This window comes from Lathamus discolor, chromosome 6 (genome assembly GCF_037157495.1).
Source record: "Lathamus discolor isolate bLatDis1 chromosome 6, bLatDis1.hap1, whole genome shotgun sequence".
In the NCBI taxonomy this organism is placed as follows: domain Eukaryota; kingdom Metazoa; phylum Chordata; class Aves; order Psittaciformes; family Psittacidae; genus Lathamus; species Lathamus discolor.
In genome coordinates, this window is record NC_088889.1 from 60096793 (window position 1) to 60119502 (window position 22710).

The 22710-nt window shown below is 38.8% G+C and overlaps 1 protein-coding gene across 4 annotated transcripts in view; it reads left to right on the forward strand.

Annotated features, from left to right (window-relative positions):
• MICAL2 (microtubule associated monooxygenase, calponin and LIM domain containing 2) overlaps nt 1-22710 on the forward strand; it is a 135191-nt gene that overhangs the window by 37497 nt on the left and 74984 nt on the right. For all 4 annotated transcript variants that reach the window (XM_065683074.1, XM_065683075.1, XM_065683076.1 and 1 more), the window contains exons 4-15: nt 6654-6861; nt 7515-7631; nt 8758-8859; nt 10632-10787; nt 11785-11885; nt 13507-13764; nt 14535-14650; nt 15660-15786; nt 15962-16052; nt 16150-16297; nt 18449-18648; nt 19162-19274. In XM_065683074.1, the coding sequence (XP_065539146.1) occupies nt 6654-6861; nt 7515-7631; nt 8758-8859; nt 10632-10787; nt 11785-11885; nt 13507-13764; nt 14535-14650; nt 15660-15786; nt 15962-16052; nt 16150-16297; nt 18449-18648; nt 19162-19274 (1737 nt within the window). The remainder of the gene's footprint in view (nt 1-6653; nt 6862-7514; nt 7632-8757; nt 8860-10631; nt 10788-11784; nt 11886-13506; nt 13765-14534; nt 14651-15659; nt 15787-15961; nt 16053-16149; nt 16298-18448; nt 18649-19161; nt 19275-22710) is intronic.

A 22710-nucleotide genomic window follows, 5' to 3' on the forward strand; every position in this document is an offset into this window, starting at 1 on the left:
CCATTTAGCAAGATCCAGCTAGTCATCATTATATTTTAAGGTAGATTTTGGAACTATCTGTAGTTCATTTAAATAGTGTTTTATTATAACCTTTTGGAGAGTTAAGACCTCTCATTAAAATACACTTAACTGGATATTATTTTGGTCAAATGAAATGTTTTTAACCTTACTAATTTTATAAGGAGGTCATAAAACATAGTATAGTAGAGGAAAGTTCTTCTAAAGATTACTTAGTTTTTGTAGGGCAAGTTTAATTAGCTCCTATACCTTCTGCTTTTTGTTGGAAGAATCCATAATATAGATCTGTTAACCACAGAAGTTTTGGGTATGTGTTTTGGTATCTGGCCTCTTTCTAAAAATGAATGAAAGAATTCCTGATTTAGGTCAGTGCTGTTCCTTTTCTATATGTATATGTAGTCAAATTGACACCTTCCAAATCATTCTCATATTTAGCTGCAGTTATTATCATCAATGTTCTTGACAAGGTCATGTTCTGTTGCCTTTTCGTAAACGCAGTTGTGTATGTATGGCAGCCTTCAGCAAGTCAGGCAACAGGCAACGAGAACAAGCATCCTATGCACTGCAGGGCATGTTACTGACAAAGCAGGTCTATACTAAGGTGCCTGGTAACCAAGGTATTTTACAGCAACACATCCTTTGTTGGCAATGGCTGGGCTGGCTTATAGTGGTATGTAGCATGTAAGGGGATGACAAGCACTTTGTGCAGGGGTCTTCATTTGGAGAAGCAGTGAGTATCTCAGCAGGACTGTGAAGGGGAGCAGACATGTACTGAAGTGCTTTGGTAGGCCAGGGCTGCAGCAAGATTGGGCTAGCATCATAGATTGACAAAATGTGTCATGCTTTTTGTGAGCGTAACCTTTTTTTGCTTCTTTTTTTTTTTTTTTAATAAAACTTTAGCTCTTGACATTTTTGATATTGCCTCAAGTGGCATATAGAATTGTATTTTTCAGTGCTTTCCGTTATAGTTTTTCAAACTTCAAAACCTGTATTGGCTTTTCAGTGGATTCAGAGTACATTTGACTGCACTGTTGTATCCAGTGGTTGTCAATGAATTTATGTGATAAAATCTGCGACTATAAATGTGAGATGAACTGTGAGTCAGGAATGTCCTACTGAGCAGCCCTCTTTTTGCCAGAAGCATTTTTGTGTCTAATAAGGGGGATGAAGTGAAAAGCAATGTGGTGGAGAGAGCTTCCTGCTGTAGCTTCTGGTAGCTGTCTGCCTTAGCTGCTTATGCAGCTGTTTCTCTTTGGAGCCATTCCAGGGAAACAGTCATTGCTGATCGAGAAAATGTGTTGTTTCACTGTGTTTTGTGTCTATCTCGTGTTGCATCACTTTTAGCTCTATCATGAATAAACACTTGCCCAAATCCATGTAGGATGTAATCCCGTATAGTCAGTCAAATTAATCCTTGGTGCACTCCTATTGCTTTAGATGTTGCACAAAGGCTGAAGTCCCACATCTGGTGTCTATGGGAATGAACACACCTGAGTCCCAGAGCAAATGATGGAAGAGTGTTTGCCATGGAAAGGCAAAACATTGTGTCTGTCTGCATCCTGCAGGCTGTCTGGGCATGGGTAGAGCCTCCTGTCATATGGGGGGAGGCCAGCAGGCACTGGGGAAACCTGCAGCACCAGGCAGGGACCTTGAGGCGTGTGGGGAGTTGGTGCTCATTTCTAGCAGCATGATCTATTCCTATAGGTTTTGATTTCCAATTAGTAATTTGGGCAAATATTACATATAAGTTGAAATAAATTAAATAATTTAGGCAGATGGTTTTCAGTATTTTTTCCCTAGTGTACATGCATGCATTTCCACTGAAGAGTAGAAATGGTGCTTCTGGCTAGGCATGCCTTAGGATGACAGAGGGTGTCTCTGCATCTATCCAGTTGCTGTTGAGCTGGAGTCTAAAATTAATCTCCTCTTTTTCACCTCTAAAGCAACTGAAAGGCAGAAATGAGAAAGTCTTAAATTCCTGGAGCGGTTGTAGCTCTTCATCCCAGAACATACAGGAAGTGGATCATCATTGAACATACTTTTATTTTCCAGGACTAATTTAATGGTGAGGTACCTTGGGCAGGAGAGGAGTGAGGGATTTAGAGCTGTGTAGTAACAATGTGATGCATTGAGCTACGATGGGATTTGTCTATTCTTAACTGTGCAAAGAGATGCAGTTTGGTTGCATCCCCCACCCACGTGCTGCTACCAACTGGTACATTCCTCAACTGTGAGCATGTAAATGCGAACGACTAACAATTTTTTTTTTTTTATTTTTTTTTACATTTTTCAAGGTCAGTGAGTAGATTCTGCTTTTCAGTTATTAAAGTGGGTGACAGATTTCTGTGACTAGGTCATTGTGGAGTGGAGTGGGGTTTTTTTTAAGAGTAGTGTTAGTATTCATCTGCTCTCTCCCCTTTCTCTCAAAGCCTCAATTGTTTCTGTATAAAGATTTACTTCAGTGTGTGAAAACCAATGGAAGAGTTCTGCAAATTCTCAGCTGTTAAACTGCATATGGTTTTTCCAGAATGGGATATAGGTGTCTGGATTCACAGGCTGCCAATTTAAAAGTGGGGGACGGGAGGGGTTGCAAGAGGCCTCTACTTCTCATCCCTCTCTTCTTTCCTGTCCTTCTATTTTTAAGTCTTATGTTTGTACCTTATATACAGGAGATTGTATCAAAAACCTGTGCCTGGCACAGAAGTCATTCTGCTTTTGGGGAGGTAACTTGTGCTGCCATTTATCTCAGCACTAAGTGCTCTTATTCAGTGTAGAAACATTTCCTGGAGATTTTCAAGGCACTGCCATTCTTAAACATACCCAGTAGAGAGAAAGTAGCATCTCGTAGAGTCAGATCAACCTTTGAGTAGAATCAAGCTTATGAGACTTACCAAATGCTGTGTATGTTTATGTTATTACAAGTGAAACTTTGTGGTATCTTTTAATTGCACTTGGGTAAAAAATACACGATGCTTCTGCTCTATTTCAGTCTGAAGATAAATGATGCAAGAAGTGTGCTTAAGTGGGACAAGATTTATACAAAAACAAGTAATTATCTTTTAGGGAAAAGTACGGTGTTTTTTTAACAGTACCATAAAACCGTATTATTTACTCAGCAGCTTAAGTGACAACTTTTGTAAAATATGCATAGCCCTATTAGTGTTTTATTTTGAAGTACTAAAATTTCCATGCTTTACTTTATAATTGTAAGCTGAAATAGTCCGAAGTTTGTCACTAGGCAACTATTACTGGACTGTAAACTTGCATTAGTCCTCTTCAATGGGGATTTTGTAGCTGGTATTCAAAAAGTGCCTTTGCAGAAGTTTAACTCAAACCAGCATGTCCATTTATTTATGATCATTTATATCCTAAGTGTAAAATTTTCATTGTCGCATTTACTGCAAGCAGTAATTGGTATCATTCATATCCAGGATATTTGCAAGAAGAGTAGATAAACTTAACTCACATAAAATCCTGATGAAAAGTACTCATGATGACTGTTGCTTGGACGAGTTGGTGTTTATGGGCAGTCTCTTCAGTACTGCCAGTTACCGCATGGCTGGAGTTTGGTGCAGGAAATCTGATGTACATAACCTTACATGGTCCTGTTGCTGATGAGGTGATGAAGCACAGGCAGGTGTGCCCATGCTGTTCTTGGGGAGTGTATTAAATTTAATGAAGCTTCTGATTTAACAGGAAGTGTTTACATATGTTTGCAGGCAGCCTCACCCTTTATAGTACGAGGTTTTCGCTGAGAAATATGCCTTCTCTCAGTATTGCTGTCTTCCACTAACGTGGTATATATATGTAGTAAAACAGGATATAAACTCAACATGATACAGAATCTTCAGGTATGTTACAGAAGTCTAGTCATGATCTTATTCTTGAACAAGCTGCCCTGTATTCTGTACAAGTCTTTCTCGCTTCATCTACAGCCTGAACAATAAATATGAAAAAGCTCCTTGTTAGTCCTCTTGAGAAACTGTTACTTTGAATAATTTGCAAAAGATGCTTTTGAGTTACCCTTTACCTTTTTAGGAGGTGGTCTGGCACAATTAAAAGACAGTTGAGCTGTGAATGGGGATGTGGATGTCAAGAAACCCTTGGCTTTTGTCCATCCATGTTTGTTACATTTCAGGATTTATTGTTTAAGACTTCCTTGCATGATGTCAGTTTTCATAATCGGTGTTAAACTGCAAGATGTTAATTTCAAAAGCAGGCCCTGATGAGCCAGGAGGCTGAGGTAACAAGAGGTGAAAATGGGAAGCCATTCATGGCTTGTTCTAGGTTGACTACAAGGTTTCTCCTGTGACTTTGCTAGCAGAGAGCTTGGGAGGGAGGGCAGGGACAGGCTAGTGGTATGCTCTCTTTCCTTACTTGATAAAGGTAGGGACACAAAGACAGTAAGAATTACCTTTGCAAGGGTTTTGTGTTGAGTTTGACCCAAGTTAAAAAAAAAAAACCAACCCAAAAACTGCAAACAAACAAACAAAACAAAACAAAACAAAAAAAAAAATAGATGATAAAGTGCCAAGAGTAAGCTCTACACCAGCAGGAAGTGTCCTTAATAAATCAAAGAACAAATAGTTCTGAGACATAGATTAATGTGTTTATGGAAGGTAACCATGGATGATGACAAATATACTACCATTTTTCATGGCGTCTCTAGGCAGTTACGAAGATATTTTGCCAATGGTCATAGGAGGAGGGGAGGGTGCAGAATCCTCCTCAAAATTGTATCATACTGTGTTGCAGAGCCCCAGGAGGAGCTAACAGTGTTTTCTGCGTGGGTTTTATTCCTTGGCAGGATCCACTATGGCTAAATCTCAAAGGCCACTTTTTTAAAGAAAAAGTTGCGTGTATTTGTATATAATACAGTTTGTTAGCCAAAACCCAGCCCCACATTATCAAACCATGTATGGTCTTTATTGTAAAATCTTTCTAACTGCTTGCTAAACATTACTGGAAAACTCTGTAGCTGTGAAGGCAGTCACTTACTTGTTAGAATTCACAGTTCCCATGTTAATCACTACAAGCATGTGCAGTGAAGAGCTGACTCACTAGAGATCCTCCTCAGTTGGGGTAACATCTGCACTCTATTTTCTTCCTTTATATAATTACATCTGTTGCTATTTTTTAATACTTAGCATGGAGTGAGGAGTGTTCTTCTGAAATTATGTATTAAATGTGTTCTTTTAAGAGGAAGAAAGCCAAGTGGCTAATGCAACAACCTAACTTTAACTTATGTAGTGTCTCTAGTTAAAAGAACACTTGCCTTATGCAAAGCAAAAGCACCTCACAGGAACTCTTCTTTCAATGGGAATTTACTCAGATTAATTATTAAATTAAAAAAAACCCTGGCACTTCTATGATTGGATTGGACAAAAGTCAAGGACAAAAGTCAGCGCTGGGTAATTTTTGCTTAAGTTGTTAAATTTGAAAACAAATGTTGAATGAACCAAAATAAATAAATGACTCTATTTTATGAAATTGAAATATAATGGGAACCAGACTTGTATCCAACAAGCCTCCAGATACAGTCCATGCTTGCTTTGAAGCTTTAATCACTGTCTGGCTATGTGTGCAGGATGCACAGGAGCATGTCTGGTGTGTGAGATAATGGGTTTGGGGTGGCAATGCAGTACAGCTCAGCCTCTCTCCTCCTCCATTAAGGCCCACCTTGTCTCTCCCTGTCCGAACCTGGTGCTTGAACTGATGGCATAGAGTTTGTGAAGTCCGTGTGTGTTTTGGGGTGTCTTGCAGGAGGTAGGGTGCGTTTTGGGGGAGATGTGGAACAGCAGTGACTAGACTTTCTAATCAGTTTTTAGTAATCAGTCAGGAAAACATAAGCATTAAATATGTTAAGTTTTAATTAGTTTGCTTTCTGGAAATGGTTTGCTTGTTAGGATGTGAAAACTTACAGCTGTCAACTAAAATATGGGCAAGAATTCTTTGTAGTGAATTCTGAAGCAGTTCTTCTGAGGATGTCCAAATTTACTTAAGCTCCTAAAATGTGATTGTCCTGACAGTGAGGATGTTGACCAGTGAATGAAATGGAATACGGCAGGTCACGTTCCTTGGTTCTGGTAGGGAGTACATTTCTGCTGACTGTTCTTAACATGCACTACTTTAAGACAGTAGGTGAAATAGGTTGTTATATTCAGGATACATCATCGCTTGAAAGAGTTACTAGAACTGTAAGACTACTGGCTTATCATAGATTCATCTAACAAGTCTAGCAAATGTGCACCTATTTCCTCTTCAAAACAAGACCGCTTATTTCTTTTCCTCTCTTTTTTTATGTAGCTGTAATCCTGTTTACTGCAAGCAGTTTTGAAGCACTAAATGTGAGTTAGAAATGTACAAGCAGGTGCTCAAAACTGTTTAGCTTTTTGCTGTTTCTTCTGTTGTATCTTTTTGTCAGATGTTTCTACATCTGCATGAAGCACAGTTTATCCTCTTGTATAAATTGACTGAATGCCACACAAGAGCAGAATTTGAATGTTTATTGGTTTAAATAGATGACTTGCATACATTCTCAGTAGCGTATGTCTGGTTGAATATCAAGTTGTAACAGAGGAGTGTGTGGAAGTCAATACAAAGCCCTGTGTAAGACTCCTTCTTTTCTGTGCTAGTGTTTAATTATTGGAGGTGGCCCATGTGGCTTGCGGACTGCCATAGAACTTGCCTTTCTGGGAGCCAAAGTTGTCGTTGTGGAGAAGCGGGATACCTTTTCAAGAAACAATGTGTTGCATCTCTGGCCATTTACAATCCACGACCTCCGGGGACTGGGAGCAAAGAAATTCTATGGAAAATTCTGTGCAGGATCTATTGATCACATCAGTAAGTATCTGAGGGCACAGTTCAGATAATAGGTGTACTAAAGTCAGATGATTACCAGAGACTTCTTGATTTGGCAGAAAGCTCATCTGCTTTAAACATGCTGAAGTGCATGCTTGCACAAACACACAGAGGAGAAGAAATGGTCTCATTTAAGCAAAATGGCAATTGAACATTTCACGGTCTTACAGACCAGCTTTTTTATTAGCCTGGATTTGTCAAACAGTATTTTTTAATTATGAAGTATGAAGATTATTGACATTCATTCTAGTATGTTGAAGATAGATACAACCTTTAATCTAATGAAAAAATATGTGAAAGTGGGGTATTTTACAGGTAAATATGCTGTAGAAGTTTCTGTCCTAGAATGGTCAACATACTGGTTAGCAGATCTTTTAAATATTAAAAAGGAAAGTTCTAAATAAGTATTGCTAGAAACTCACAGAAGTGAGTTTCATTACCTACAAATTGTGCTGCCAGAGGAAAATGAGACAGAAGAGAACAACAGGCTGTGGTGGTTGCTACATTTGCATTCAGCACAGTATGGGAAATAATAATGCTGCATGCTTGTACTAACAATATCAGTTGGGTGGCATGCTTGTAGCAGCTGTAATTACTTACATATTAAATACTTCTTTGTTACTCACTGTCTACAGGTATTCGACAGCTTCAACTTATCCTCTTCAAAGTTGCACTTATACTAGGAGTTGAAATCCATGTGAATCTAGAATTTGTGAAAGTCCTGGAACCTCCTGAAGACCAAGAAAACCAAAGTATTATTTGTCGTAATGTAGTTTCATTCACAGTACCTTCTTTTTGTCAGACATTATGTGCGATCGTTCTAGGTGAATTCTGCCTAAAGAAATGGGAGGTTTTTGCCCTTCTTATTCAGCAAGGCTTGCTGTACACAGTTGTAATCATGATATGTGTTATTGTGGCAGAACACTGATAATTTTTAAAATACGACCCAGTCTGAAAAGTTGAGGTTTTGCACTATGCCTTCTGGCATGCATTTGAGGCTTTGTAGGGAGTCTGGTGTGGCTTTTTGGTATCTTCTTGCAAAAACAATTTTTGATTGATAATGTAAATATTGAGGATGGATTAAGCTCCCTGGGCCTCATTTTGCTTTCACATTTGATTTAACTCCCACTGGTGCACAGTCTTATCAGGCATGTTATGCAAGGTTTTTAAACAAAATAGAGAATGATCTCTCATTCTTTTTTCCTTTTTTTTTTTTTTTTTTAGTAAGATTAGTATTTAGGGTGTAGTTGCAATAGAGTATTTTAAAATTTTGCTTTCATAAAAAAATACTATGCTGTCTCTTTTTAAAGGATCTTATAGTGATAGTAGAATAAATGTATTTTATATAAATAAAATTTTTATAGAAATCAATACTTTATATCTATTTCTGTAAAATATATAAATGTCTAAAGTAGTTAAATCATATATAATTTTTTAAATATGGACAGTGTAAACATTTTTGCAAAATCAGCTTTGTGTTAATGCAAAGGTAAAATTTTGGTTTGTGAGCACGCTCACATTTAATTTCTATTTAGAAGATAATAAAAAGTATTGATGCTGGAATGCTATGTTTTTTCTTTTAATACCCAGTCCTTCATTGTGATACGGGTCTGAGAAGAAGTTTAGTGCATTAGGTGATTCAAATGAAGGCTTCTGTTCTTTTTTTTCTTCTTGTCAGTTTATGAGCTTGACACCTTGCTTAACACAGCCTGAACATAGCTTTGACTGCAGCAGAGCTTCCCTCCATCAGACCAAGGCAGAATTCAGCTCTGTTTGAATGAGAAATGGATCATTTATCCTAGTGCCCTTTCTTCAGACTCTGAAATCCCTTCTTTGCATTACTGAAGAATGAATAAGTATTATTCCTTGTGTTTTTAGAGATAGGTTGGAGGGCTGAATTTCTCCCCATGGATCACCCTTTGTCAGAGTATGAATTTGATGTTATTATTGGTGCAGATGGCCGCAGGAACACGTTAGAAGGTAGGTGAATGTGTGCTTAGGAGAACACAAAACAACAGACTTTTCAGTCCACCAAAGTCTGTGAAACTATTTTTTATGTGATATCTTCTGCTTCTCTTGTTACGTTGTAGCTCAAAATAAAGACATTTAATGTCATTACCAATTCCCAGCACTGTGTATCTGCATTGCCTACAAAATTCATCATGATGCCATTGGGCTTGCTTCAAGGTTAAGCAATTATATGATTTTACTTCAAGGATGCTGACAAGATACATGCCAGGAATTGTGTAGTCTTTGCTATTGTGCCTTAAATTTGTACTGTGTGTTTCAATTAATGACCAAAACATGACTGTCACGTATTTAATGAAGGCATCAGAGGTATTGCTGTCTTACAGAGATGATTTAACTTCAAAAGCAAATACTTTGGAAACGATACCAAAAGATAATAACTCTCAGCAAGGAGGGGAAAAGAGGGGGGAAATGCTTCATGAACTGGAGCCACTTCTGAGAATTCAGACCATCTGAGCTGTCTGTTTTAATGAGACACTAGCTAAGCTGCTCCTGTATCACATGAACAAACCTGTTACTTAATTATATATTCACCTTGTAACTTTAATTATATCTATGTTAGTTTCAGTTCACTAAGTATGCTATTTCCTTTTTTATTAGCTTCATAGTTTGCTTATTCTTATATCTCCAACCACAATATGTTTAGAGTTAATGCTCGATTAGAAATTTCCCCACAGTATTGTCTAGCTATCCTCTCTAAAAGACTGTTTAAATAATAAGGTATCATCAAAATGAATTTATTCTTACCTCAGCTGCAGACTCTATGGGGAAGTTAATGTGGTTATCGTACTACCAGGATCTAAGGGAAAAATCAGTGGACTGAAGATTGTTTACATACAGAGGCTGGTATTGTGACATTAAATCAATCCCAGTGAAATAATGAGACCGCAGAGACAAAAATTTCTAGCTAATTTATTTCTTCTTAAAAACTACATGTATTCTCTGCAAAGTCATCTGCAATTGGCCTTAAAAATAAGGACCCTCTGTCCTACTTCAGAATTACAGGTAAAGGGGAATATCCAGACAGAAAAACTTCAATGTGTAATTGCAAGATAGTGGCTTAGTGGTTTTTGTTGTGTTTTTTGGTTTTTTTTTTTTTTTGTGTGTGAAAAGAGGAGGCTAGGATGGAGCAAGAGAGTGAGTCTCACCTTGGAAATATGACAGATAAGCCACTGAATATTTTTCATCCCCTAATATCTTTGGAAAACCTCACTAGCTGGGAATATGTGCATCTAAGCACTGTTCTAGAGCTCTCTGGTTTTCAGATCGTTCTTTGCTGCTTTTGACTGCTGATCCCTTGCATGTTTTTTCTTAAGCTGTTTACCATCTATATAACAAAAATCTTATTTGATATTTTGCATGTTAAAAATATTTTCCTCCATTAAATTTGATCTGTTCTATTTCCAATCTGTTGTTCTTTAGTTATCATTTGTTTTTAACTTCTTCCCATACTGCACTTCTTTCCATGGTTCCTCTCCAGCCTTTTTTTTTCTTATTGAGACTTTATCTTGAATGCAGTGCAGCTTCAGTTTTGCAGCTGGAAGTGGGGAGAAAAGACTCTTTTCATTCAAGGGAATTTTGGAGAAATGATGGAAGCTGCTTCTGGTGTGTTGTTTGATATGTTGGGCTAGACACAGAAAAGAGACCAAGCTGCCTTGAGCAGCTCCTTCCTGGAAGTCCAATGTGACATTTTCAGCGTCTTTAATTTTTTCTTTGCTTACCAGGTTTCAGGAGGAAGGAGTTCCGTGGAAAGCTGGCCATAGCTATCACTGCCAATTTTATAAACAGAAATACAACTGCAGAAGCCAAGGTAGAAGAAATTAGTGGTGTTGCTTTCATCTTCAATCAGAAGTTCTTCCAGGATCTTAAAGAGGAAACGGGTGGGTGCATCCTCTTTTTTTATTTCCACAACCAAATACAAGAGATAATAGAGGAACTCTTCATGTGCCAGGCCACCTTCCTATTCACGTCAATTTAAATATAGTGTATAAAAAACCCTCCAAGTGATAAAATGCCATTGATGTCAGAGCCTTGCAGATGGAGGTGTCCATTTATGGTGCAGTGGGATTTATTTATTTATATTTTTTAGCTTGGGCGTTGCCACCTCATAGCTTGTTTTAATGTTTAAATTTTTCTCAACTGTAAAAATGTCTGCTATCTTGAACAAATTTAGAAGAGCATTTGCAGTGCCCAGAGATTTCCCTTAAGACATAGCTTGTTTTGTTTGTATCCGTTCACATACTGAACAGCTTAAACCCTGTGAAAAAGGCTCTGCCCTTTTGGGAGGAGTTTAATCTTCGGTTTTGATGTGCAGATCTGATAAACTGAAAAGAATTAGACAGGAATCTGCCATAAATACTTAAAATATAAACTGTGAAATGTCTTTAGGAAAAGTGGCTTCAGAGTAGTTGCACTGTGAGTACAAGCAATTCCATTCTTGATGTACAGCTAATTTTGTTTATTAAGAATTACTACAATAGAAACCCAAACTGCTGGTTAGACCCAATGCCAGAGCCCCAGCAACCTAAAAAGCACTTTACTGGCTTATTTCCCCTTATGATTTTGGTTGGTTTTGTGGGTTGGTTGGGTTTTTTGGTTTTTGATTGGTTGGTTTTTTGGACTTTTGGGGTTTCTGTTTGTTTGATTGATTGTGGGGTTTTTTTGTGTGTGGGGTTTGGGGTTTTTTTTGTTGTTTGTTTTTTGTTTGTCTGTTGGGGTTGGGGTTTTTTTTTAATAGTATCTTGTCCACTAATGCTTTATCCCAGCTGCTAAGGTATCCTAAGAAGGAAAGGCATCTGTGGGGATCAGTCATGTGTTGTTAGCGAAGGACACAGACAGTGCACCATACTTGATAACAAATGTATTATCTCTTTTCAGGAATTGACCTGGAGAATATTGTTTACTATAAAGATAGTACTCATTATTTTGTGATGACAGCAAAAAAGCAGAGTCTTCTGGACAAAGGAGTGATTATTAATGTATGTAAAAATGCTGGCTAAAACCTGATTTTATTTACTTGGCACAGAATAAGTGTGAACATCTTCATAAATGTTGATGCATGTTATAGAGGGTGTTTATGGACTTACTACATCATTTCATTAAAACTCAGATCTCTTAGATCTTACTCTGACTTTTTTTGTTACTGTTGTTTTTCCCTCCAGTCAACACCAAGTTTCTGTGGAGAACTGAAAACAATATGTCCTAAATTTATCAGTTCTGAAACTGGCTGAAATGGGGTCTTGACTCACCTTGGAAATATGTAGTGTGGTCATCACACTAGAAAATAAAATCCTTGTTATTTAAAAGTGAACTTCACACGGCTATGTCCTGTTTTATCAGAGAAATTAGGAAACGTTGAAACTTACCCCAGGCTATATTGCAAATTCTCTAACGTGGGTAGAACCTGATGGAAGTAGGCTATAAGCACAATGTCCCAAGTACCTTTGAAAGTTCAGGCCTTTGAGGCCTTTTTTCTTCTTTTTTTTTTTTCTTCCTTCTTCTGTAAGATGTAGGGGTTTATTTTCTTTTGTTTCTAGAGACTGTTTTGGCATCATTTAAATTTCTCTTCCTGGAAACTCAAGAGAGGTCAATTTTTCTTGAAGTAAGACAGTGCCAGAATGAGTCGAGTATAATTTCCCGAAGGAAGTACTTGTGGGGAGCTATCAGAAAGCTTCTTGGTTTCCTGATGGGACCACTTAGCTTGGTGCCATGAACTCCTGCCCTTTCAGAGGATGGTCCCAGGGCAGAGCAGCTGGCCTTGACCAGCCAGGATGGGAGAGGGGAAGGGCAGCAGCCCCCAGCAGTGCAGGGTGGGCAGAGTTGGGACATGAGTCCTGGGGTTGAGGGGCTGGTGTTTGTAGGTGAGGGCAGTCCTGGGAGGTCTGTAGGCAGTGGCTGTCAGAACTCTTCTAAGCTGCTCAGGTCTGAGTGTGAGAGAAACCAAAACAGTCTCTCTAAAACAGCAGGGCTAATAGGGGTTCTGTGGTATCATCCCTACTATTAGGGGTCTCATCTGTGATTAAGCTGTAAATAGAAACTGCCTTATTAATAATCACTGGCTTTAAGTAGGGTGATCTGTAAAGGCAGGGGCCTTTACCACACTGGCCAAAGAAAACCCAGCCCAAACCAGCACAACAGAAAAGTTTCCACAGTCCAAGTTTGAATGTATTGTTACGGAGGTGTTAAGTCAAGCCTTGAGGCTGAGACCTGCATGTTATATCATCAATACGATGGTATTTCTGCTCTTGTGTGGTTTCAGATGTGGGGTGCACACATGCAAAAAAGCATTGCAGTGATGATGGTAACATCTTTTGATGGGAGGAAAGTAAGGTCATGAAAATAGCACGTAACTGAAGAACTAGGTGCACTGTAGTACTGTGTTGCAAATAAAGCTGCTTGTTCAGTGTTGGCATAGAGAGTTCCTGTCTGGAGTAGTACAGTAACCTCTGTTTGTGTACTAACTTCTTGGAGGAGATCACAAACCTTACTTGGTTCTTTATGCTGTGAGATGTGTGATTGCTACTCATGCTATGACACTGCAGTGTTCCAATCTAGAGAGTATAGTTGGAGTATCTAATCTATATGCTTCTCTCCCTGCAGGACTATGTTGATACTGAGTTGCTCCTCTGTGGGGAAAATGTGAACCAGAGCAATTTGCTGTCCTATGCTAGAGAAGCTGCTGATTTTGCAACCAACTACCAGCTGCCTTCCTTGGATTTTGCAATTAATCACTATGGGCAACCAGATGTGGCAATGTTTGATTTTACTTCTATGTATGCATCTGAAAATGCTGCACTAGTGAGACAGAGACACAGGCATCAGCTCCTGGTGGCTCTTGTTGGAGATAGTTTGCTTGAGGTATATCTTTATTTTTTCCCCTTAACCGAGCCGTTCAATCTACCCTCCAAAACAAACTGTACTCTCTTACATGTACTTTCTTTGGAATAGATCTTTTTCCTTATGCCATAGTTATGTCATAACTAATGCTTGGCTTGCACTCTGTAGCTGAGAGCCTCTTTTGCTTTATGCAAGTTGTATTTCTGTCTGAAAACTGTGAGCTGTGTGTCCTCAGCTTGGGTGCATGGCATAATTTTCCTGACTTCCATCATAGAGAAAACTTGGTCCAAATTTTAATTGCAGTCTCTTTGCCTTAATATGTTCTCTTTTTCTGAAGTGAGAAGTGTATTTCACAACTAATAATTTTTTTTAAACTCATGCTGACAGCCTGAAGTGTTTGAAAAGATCAGTTCAAAGCAAAATGAGGACATGAGAAGAAAGGCATCTTTTTCCTTTTTTTTTTTTTTTTCTGGACTAATTCTTGAGTATTGAGTCTTTTTTTCTTTTTTTTTTTTTTTTTCATTTTTTTTCCCTCAGCCTGTACCTTTTGAGGTTAAGAAATCTGTTTTTAAATATAGAAGCTTAAAAAAAAGAAAACGTGAAAGCAGTCTTTTTCATTATCTAAGACGTGGAGGAGCGAAATGTCTAAAAATTGCAAGTTGTTGTATTTTAACTCTTTCAGGGCTACTTTTCTGATACAGTATGAAACCCTAGACTCCAAAATCACATTGCAAGTTACTTTTGTAATAAGACATTAATACAAGGAATTAAAATGTTATTGCTTCTTACAGCCCTTCTGGCCAATGGGTACTGGCTGTGCAAGAGGCTTCTTAGCTGCTTTTGATACTGCATGGATGGTGCGGAGCTGGGCTCAAGGAAAACCCCCACTAGAAATTCTTGCTGAACGGTGAGTGCTGCTTTTGTCTTCTCCACCATTCCCAGTGTCTGAAAGAGTTGCAGCACTGGTAGAAGGCAGTGAAGTTCAGAATGCCACTAGGAAAAATATTCTTCACTTCAATGACATTGGGTTAAGATTATCTATTAGTTCAGGTTACTGAACAGTTTACAATAGCAGTAGGCCATTGTGCTGTATGTTTCTGCACACTAATACAGAGATCCAGCAATGTGTATAACATGGGTTTAAAGCGCTATTTCAAGTTGCTAATGACTAGGAGTAAGTGAGATCCTTAAGGAAGTGTAAACCAAAGATACTTTGGTTGTGTCAAAAGAATAACCTTCCAACCATAAGTACACCAGCAATCCTGGTGTTGCCATGGTCTGATGGTTCAAGTTGATGATTTTGGTCCTGATGGCAACTGCCCTGCTCTGCTACAGCTGCCCAGGTGTTTCTGGGGCAGATACACAATAGAAATAGTCATGGTTGTAGTAATGCAAGTAGAAGCATTACTAAGAACAGTGCTTTGAGAAGTTTTAAGATAGAAGCCTGTGGGATGACTCAAACACAGCCTAGTCCCAAATGGAAAATTGAACAGCATAATAAAAAGGCTGTGGTGGTTATAGGAATTGCAGAATGACTGGATTTAGTGCTGTTATGTGGTAAAGAAGTTACTCCTTGGGTGGATGTTAAAGCAAAACCAGATGACTGAATGATGTAACCCTTTTTTTTTTTTTTTTTTCCTCTCTCCTCTTCATTTTCTTTCTCACTTCCTGCCTCAGGAAGATATGGGCATAAGTTCTGAGAGTCTGTCTTTTTATTGTCCTTTTTGTCTGGCATCATTCTGCTGTTCTGCTGAGTGGGGATAGGAAATGGGATGGATGCATTATGCAGTTAGTGCATAACACTTGTCCTAGCAGAATCAGAATAAGGTGCAGGTAGCTGCAAAAAATAAATACACTTTATGTAATAAATATTTATTTTAATCAATATCTCTTGCATCTTTTTTTTTCTCTACCAGAGAGAGCATTTATCGACTCTTGCCTCAGACTACCCCTGAAAATATTAACAAGAACTTTGACCAGTATACCATTGACCCTGGAACAAGATACCCAAATTTGAACTCAAGCTGTGTTCGACCTCATCAGGTTAGTACTTAAAAGCTTGCTTGTGAAATCAGGGCTGTAAATAGTGCATGAACAAAATCTTCAGGAGACTCCTCAATTTAGAACCAACTGTTGATAAAGTTTTCTTTCTAGGATAACTCTTGTTATTCTCTCTAAGCAATTCTCACATTATGCTGCTAATTGCTTTTACTTGTAGGTGAGACAATTATATGTTACCAATGAGTTACAACAATGTCCTCTTGAAAGAGTGAGCTCAATTAGAAGATCAGTGAATCTCTCAAGACACGGTATGTGACATCTCATGTTTCCTGCAGCGCTTAGTATTTAGAGCATTCTGAGCATACAAAAATTGATTGAAACATTTGCTCTCCACTGTAACTGCAGAGTCAGATATTCGACCTAACAAGCTTTTGACCTGGTGTCAGAAGCAGACAGAAGGGTACCGTAATGTTAATGTCACAGACCTGACTACCTCCTGGAAAAGTGGCCTTGCATTGTGTGCTATTATCCATCGCTTCAGACCTGACCTCATGTAAGTGGCATCTGTAGATTGTGTTAAGTGTAGGTATGTTAAACATTTACCAAAGTATAGAATAAAACCAATGAGAACACTGATACTCCAGAGTCCCCTTCTATTTCTGGTCTTTGCAAGGAGATGCACACCATTGCCAGGTTTGGGGGACGGAGAGGGTGGGGTAGTTTTTCTTTGTTTTTTTGTTTTTTGGGGTTTTTTTGTAAGTCTTTGCACACCATCTAAAATGAAGTATATATGCTTTCAAAGAGCTAGGAAGGCTTTGAACCCTATGATTTATGATCGTATTTGTCACATGGCTATTTAAAACAAAAATTGCAGTGCTTGGAGAATGCAAGAGTTGCATTCCCACGTCCCTGGAGACAGCTTTTTAGTGTATGTTTAAAACCACAACGTCACTGTCATGAGTTGCAGAAATACCTGGGTGAGCCTTAAATGGACCATCCTCAGTATATTGTAGTGGTTACTGTGACAGTCATGTAGGGAAGTGGTGGGCCATGTTGGTGCACAGGAGATGGTGGTTTTGCATAACTCTTTGTCCAGAAGAGCGCAGTTCCCGTGCACATGGGCTGTGTAACAAGGGCTGGCCCTTGAAAATTAACGCTTTAGTGATTGAATGTAAGCCAGCATTCCCCTTTTGACAGTGTTTCTGGGGTCCTAACCCTATAACACATACATTCTTACGTATGAATATTTTGTAAGGTTTCTCTGTTAGATAACACGGGGTCAGTGTTTAATAGGTGTCAGGAAATGGCAATTGCTGGCGCTGGGTTACTGTGCCTGCCTGCTGCAGTCTGTGGTGGGGTGACTCTTTTGTCCTCTCACCAGTCTCCAGAATGCATTCTCTTGTCTACCTACACAAACCTAGGAGTCACGAATGAATTATTGTCAGCCACCCATTACTGCAGATGAATGAAAGAAATGATTGAGCTCTTTTATGAGGTGTGATAAGTTGGAAAAAACAGGAATGATATCAAGGATGCTTGTTTGTACAGCTTTGCCAGAGGAAGAGCTAGGATTTTAAGAATTAGATATTTTGAGTTTGGTTTGTTTTTTTCCATTGTATTTAAAAGAATTATGGATGGTTTTGGGGAAAGGAGAGTGTAGAAAGCAGTAATCTTTTCTGTCTGTGGAAAGCATGTCTCTTAAGCCCTGCTCTCCCTAGAAGACTGATAGATTTCCTGAGCTAACAGACCTCCTGCTGTTTAATTAACATTGTGTTCAGATATTGTTGGCTTTTTGTAATAAATGGGACTGCTGAAGGACTTGGCCAGATGAAAGCTAGGCAGGCAGCAGAGGCAGCTGCCTGTGGGTTGCAGGCAGGGCTGGGGCGGAGGGCTGCCTGCAGCCCCCTGGCTCCAGGCATAGGCAGTTTGTGTGGGGAGATAGAGAAGTTCTTTGGGGATTCAAAACCTCACATTCCTTAAGAGGAGAAGCTACCCTGCCCTGAGCTTTGTAATTTATTCACATGTTTATTTTAATCATGAATTTTGGAAGCTGTTCAAGAGATCAGAGTCTTAGAATAGGTCCCATAGAAAATGGATTAGAGAATGGATAAACACAGTTCCAGATGTGTGATATACTTATTTAGTGTGCTGCTAAATTCAGTTATGACATGGACAGGAGGTCCTCATTTGAACTGTGTATGGAACACCTTAAAAAGAATGGTAGTGCCTGTGCATGTGTGTGTGTGTACACGTAACATGTTTGTTTCGTGAAATATGGGCCTAAATTTACTACTCCTGACTTTGATGTTTTGTAGAACTAATCAAAACTAAAAAGTCAATTGCTAACAGGTGAACTCTGTAGAAGTACAGCTGTATTTGGAGAGGATAAAATTTTCTTAGCACTTCTAAGGGGGAATTGCATTTGTTCACAAATAAGATAATCCTTTTCATGGGACTGCGTCAAAATCCATTTCAGTGAAATAGCTTCTAAATTACATTTTTGCAAAGCGAGGATTTGTAATAATGGGATTTCTTACCTTTGGCATTTCTTACCTTTGGCATATCTGTCGCTTTGACCCAGTGAAATGCCTGTGTGCGCGTTCATGGTGCTGTTCTGCACCTATGTGATGGACAAGGGAGCACTGCATGTTTCTGTGGGAATCAGAGAGGAAACTGCCACTAATACCAGTGTGTTGCCCCACAGTGACTTTGATGCCTTGAATGAAGAGGATGTTGTTAAAAACAACCAGCTGGCATTCGATGTTGCTGAGCAGGAGTTTGGGATCCCCCCTGTGACCACGGGGAAGGAGGTGGGGTCGGCTGGGGAGCCCGACAAGCTCAGCATGGTCATGTACCTCTCCAAGTTCTATGAACTGTTCAGGGGCACACCGCTGCAGGCAGTAGGTAAGCCAAACCCAGGCCACTCCTAATTCTTGCAAGTTTAGGGGACGGAAGCACTTCATCCAGGCTGCTTATGAGCACTGCTCTTGAGCCAAGAGTCTTTTCCCAGCTGAGCTGTTCTGGCATACAAGAGTGCCTGCTTCTGTCTGCAGTAGTTACCTTGTGCTTTAAAAAGGAAAGAGGGAAAAACTTGATTGAAGACCAAGGTTTTGTGGGTCTTTGGTGGTTTGAGAGAACAGAAGCAGCTGAATAACTGTTGCTTGACATCATAAAGTTCATGCATCAGGCCGTTAGAGTGATTCTGTGGTAGGGATGACTGCATATGGCTTGTTCCATTCCTGGGTGCTTCTCTTCCTTTTTTAAAAAGTCACCCTATACTGTGTGTATTTATTTTATTGGCTTGAGTTTCTTATATATAATTGCTACCAGCACGCAAAAGTGGAAATTTCTGTCTTGGACAAAGCATTTAATAAAAGAAATTTGAGTAAATATCCTAAGTGGTTGTTTTTTGAACAGATGCTGGTGAGAAGCAAAATGGAGAACATAACGATCTTTGTTCAGCAAAATCATCCAACTTCATCTTTAATAATTACATCAATTTAACTTTTCCAAGAAAACGAGTACCAAAGGTAAGAATGGCCCTATAAACCTTTCTCTGTTGAGAAGACAAAAATAAACTGTCAGGTTTAGAAATAAAGGTTTGATATGTATCCTACTATTAAAAGACCTGTAGAAGGAGATTTTTGAGCATATTAAGAAAAATGGGATTTCACAGTAAACAAAGCTAACACACACATGCACATTCAGTTCTTATGATGTTTGTAAGGATAATACTGAAGCATTTGTCAGTGTCAAATTGCTGAAGCATTAATAATAGTCCCAGTTAAGCATTCTCTGTAACTGCAGAATTTCAAATCACAATGAGAATTTAGGTGTACTTGGGGAGAATACATATCTATTGTCCATTTTTACCTTCTTCAGTGAAGGTAAAAATAAGAGGAGAAGGTTGTTTTATTTGTTGTGTTTACAAATTAACATTTTCAACTTGAAATATTTGAGATCTTGGCTCTGTTATATATATTGTCTTTTATGTTTTAGTTTTGGAAAAATGATTTTCAAAATAATTTTTAGAAGGTTTTGTGCAATGCTAAATACTAACGATTTTTTTTAGTCTGGGGGGGCTTTGGGCTTGAGTTTTTGGTTTTTTGATACAGGAAAGTCTGGAATTTTTCTGGGTTATTCCTACCCTTAAGAAAAAGTAGTACTGTAGTTCTGTATTCCTAGAGTTAAATATGCAGCCATATTATTATATTTCAGTTCAAATATTCATTGGTATGCTGGAAGGCTTATTGATTGGGAGTGAGTGCTGTTTTTTCACAAAGCAGTGTTTTGAACAGGTGTGGATGCTGTCATGATTCTGGAGGGAAGCTTTTAAATACTTATAGATGTATAAAGCCTGCAACGGTAACAAACAGTGGGCAGACTAACTAGCATAACTCTGAGATGATGCTCTCTTACTCATATACATATATTCTTCTCTCGGTCACTTATTAGTGAAGACTTATTGAAATGCCCTTTTTATGTCCCTTTATAAAACATATCCATGCCCATACACGTTGTGATTCAGCACTCTGGGGCCTTGAAAGATTATGAAGACCCGAGTTAATACTGTGTGGCATAGGACTGTGTGCAGTAAGAGTATTATGTTTCTGAATGGATTAAAACTTCAGAAGTTTTCTGATTTAATTTATAGCTTACTCTAATGAAATTATTCAGTAATAAACTGTTTTACCTTCTGCCTATTCATTAACCTGGTCCTCTTCTGAAAGGAGACCTTGAGGAGGGACTGTGCTTCCACAGCCAAGCCTACCTTCATTCCAATTTCAATTTACGTGGGGAGTGTCTGCAAAGCCTGGCTCAGAGGCACCAGTGTCTCAAATCCAACTGCTGCAGATTAACCAGCACAAGTTGGACAGCAGCATGTACTCCACCAAAATGAACTTAACTTCTGTATTTTCTGAAACAAAGCTTAATGCAAAATTGTTCCAGCCTTTGAGTTTCCTGGATTTTTTTTTTTCCTTTTATTTCTTCCCTTTTTTTTTTTCCTTCCCCCCCCCCCCCCGCCCCCCCACTTTTTAACAGACCTCCTTCATACTTAACTGTATTGCTTCATTTACACCTATGCAGAGACTCTTGGGTTTTGCCTTCAAAAGTACACATTTCCAAATTCTTTTGGAATTCGGTGTCCTTCATGGAAGTTCAGGTGTACACGTATGTACTGCATTTCTCTGTAGTTTAATGTATTGCTTTTTAAATTTGTTGCCAACTTATCTTCTCAGTTTTCATGGAAGTGTGGGGTTGTGTGTTTTTTACCTGAAGAATTGCTCTGGAATTTCCAGTGATTTCCTAGATTGTCTCAAATATTTTCTATTCAGAAACACATTTTTGAAACCTGTGGACAACACAGTAACCTCGTATGTCCTTGTTAGCAAATAACTTTTTTTGCCACCCACATATACACAAAACCAAGTGACATGTTTCCCAGCTAACCAACCAGTGGGAAATCAAATAGGCAAAATGAACATTGCTTTTTCTTGTGGGTGACTTCTTCAGAAGAAAAACCTTCTTCATGTTGCAGTGTTGTTGGTTTTCCCTGAGTTATTTGCAGAAGTAAATAGACTTTTTAATAGTGGGGAGAGCTTTCCATTACTAAGCTGTGCAGCCCTCTGAGTAACCTCCCATCATGAAATAAGCCTTCTGTCATAACAGGAGGTATAGTTCTTGGCACTACATGAAAGCATGAGGTTATTTGCTTGATGGGCCCCTTTGGTTTCACACTGCAGGGGTTTGTTTGAAACGAGAAGCGAAGGCTCTATTTTTCAAATCAGCTTGGTGAGTGGGACTGTGAAAACCTTATTTTGTATAGGGCTTTGCAGCCCTGTCATGGCTGGGGTGTGAAACTAAGCAAGGAACATGGTACTCGGGTTAGAGCAGAGACTTGGGAGTGCCAGAACCAGCTGAGACTAGCTGGGAAATGAAACTCCTTGGAAAGCAACTGCTTGAGTTAAGAGTTTGGCTTTGGATTTATGTGTCTTCCCCCTGAAAAAAGTGCTGCTGAGCATTATCCAGGTATTACTGTAAGAGAGCACTCACGTATCATAGACTCAGAAACCAGCCAGGGTAACAGTGTTGTTTGCAAAACTTTCCATACCATCTAGTTTGTCCTTTTATTTGGCTGGAAGAGGGATCCTTATCTGGGCTCAGGTTGTGAGAGACCAGGAAGCGGGACCCTGGAGCTGGTGTGGCCGTGCCTGCTCTGGCAGCGTGTGTTGGGCTGGATAATGTTTTCCATTCTCCAACAGAGTGTCGGCAGGGCTGGAGAGGAACTGAGATTTCCTGTGCTCCAGACTAATAAATGAATGGAGGTGTTTACACAATAAAGGGCACAGTCCTTTTTCTTGCAGTTTTGCTAAGCAATTAAATTGCTTTTGTCTTTCATTTCTCTGTAAAATATGTTAATTAAAGTCCTTTGTGTAAGATTTTCGAAAGGCATCATCTTGTTTGCTCCATTCACTTAGGCAAATTCTGCTTTTATGTGGTACAGATTATTATGCAGAATACATTGTGCTGTTATGTTGTTCAATTTTCCTTGGTAGACTAACGACTATAGGTAGTGTGAAGCTAGGTTACTGAGAGATAGTGCTTGAAAGACAATGTACCAAAGCATACAAAGTAATCATAATACTGTCATCTGATTCTTTTGGTGTTTGCCCAGAAGTTGTTTGGGATTACTTCTATTCACTGCATAATGATTTATTACAGTGTATATATAAAAAGGAAGCCTGTATTCTTTGATCTCTCTTCATTCTTTTTTTTCCTTTTCTTTTAATTGGCTGAGCAATCACTAAGATGCAGCATGGGCAGATGCAAATAAGTGGAGTCTATTGTTCATAAAGTGTAACCCAACATGACATCTATCCGACAAAAAAAAATTTCCATTGTACCAAATCTTCAAGACTGAATTTAATAAGAACTGTTACAAATTTTAAAGCATTGCCTATTTTG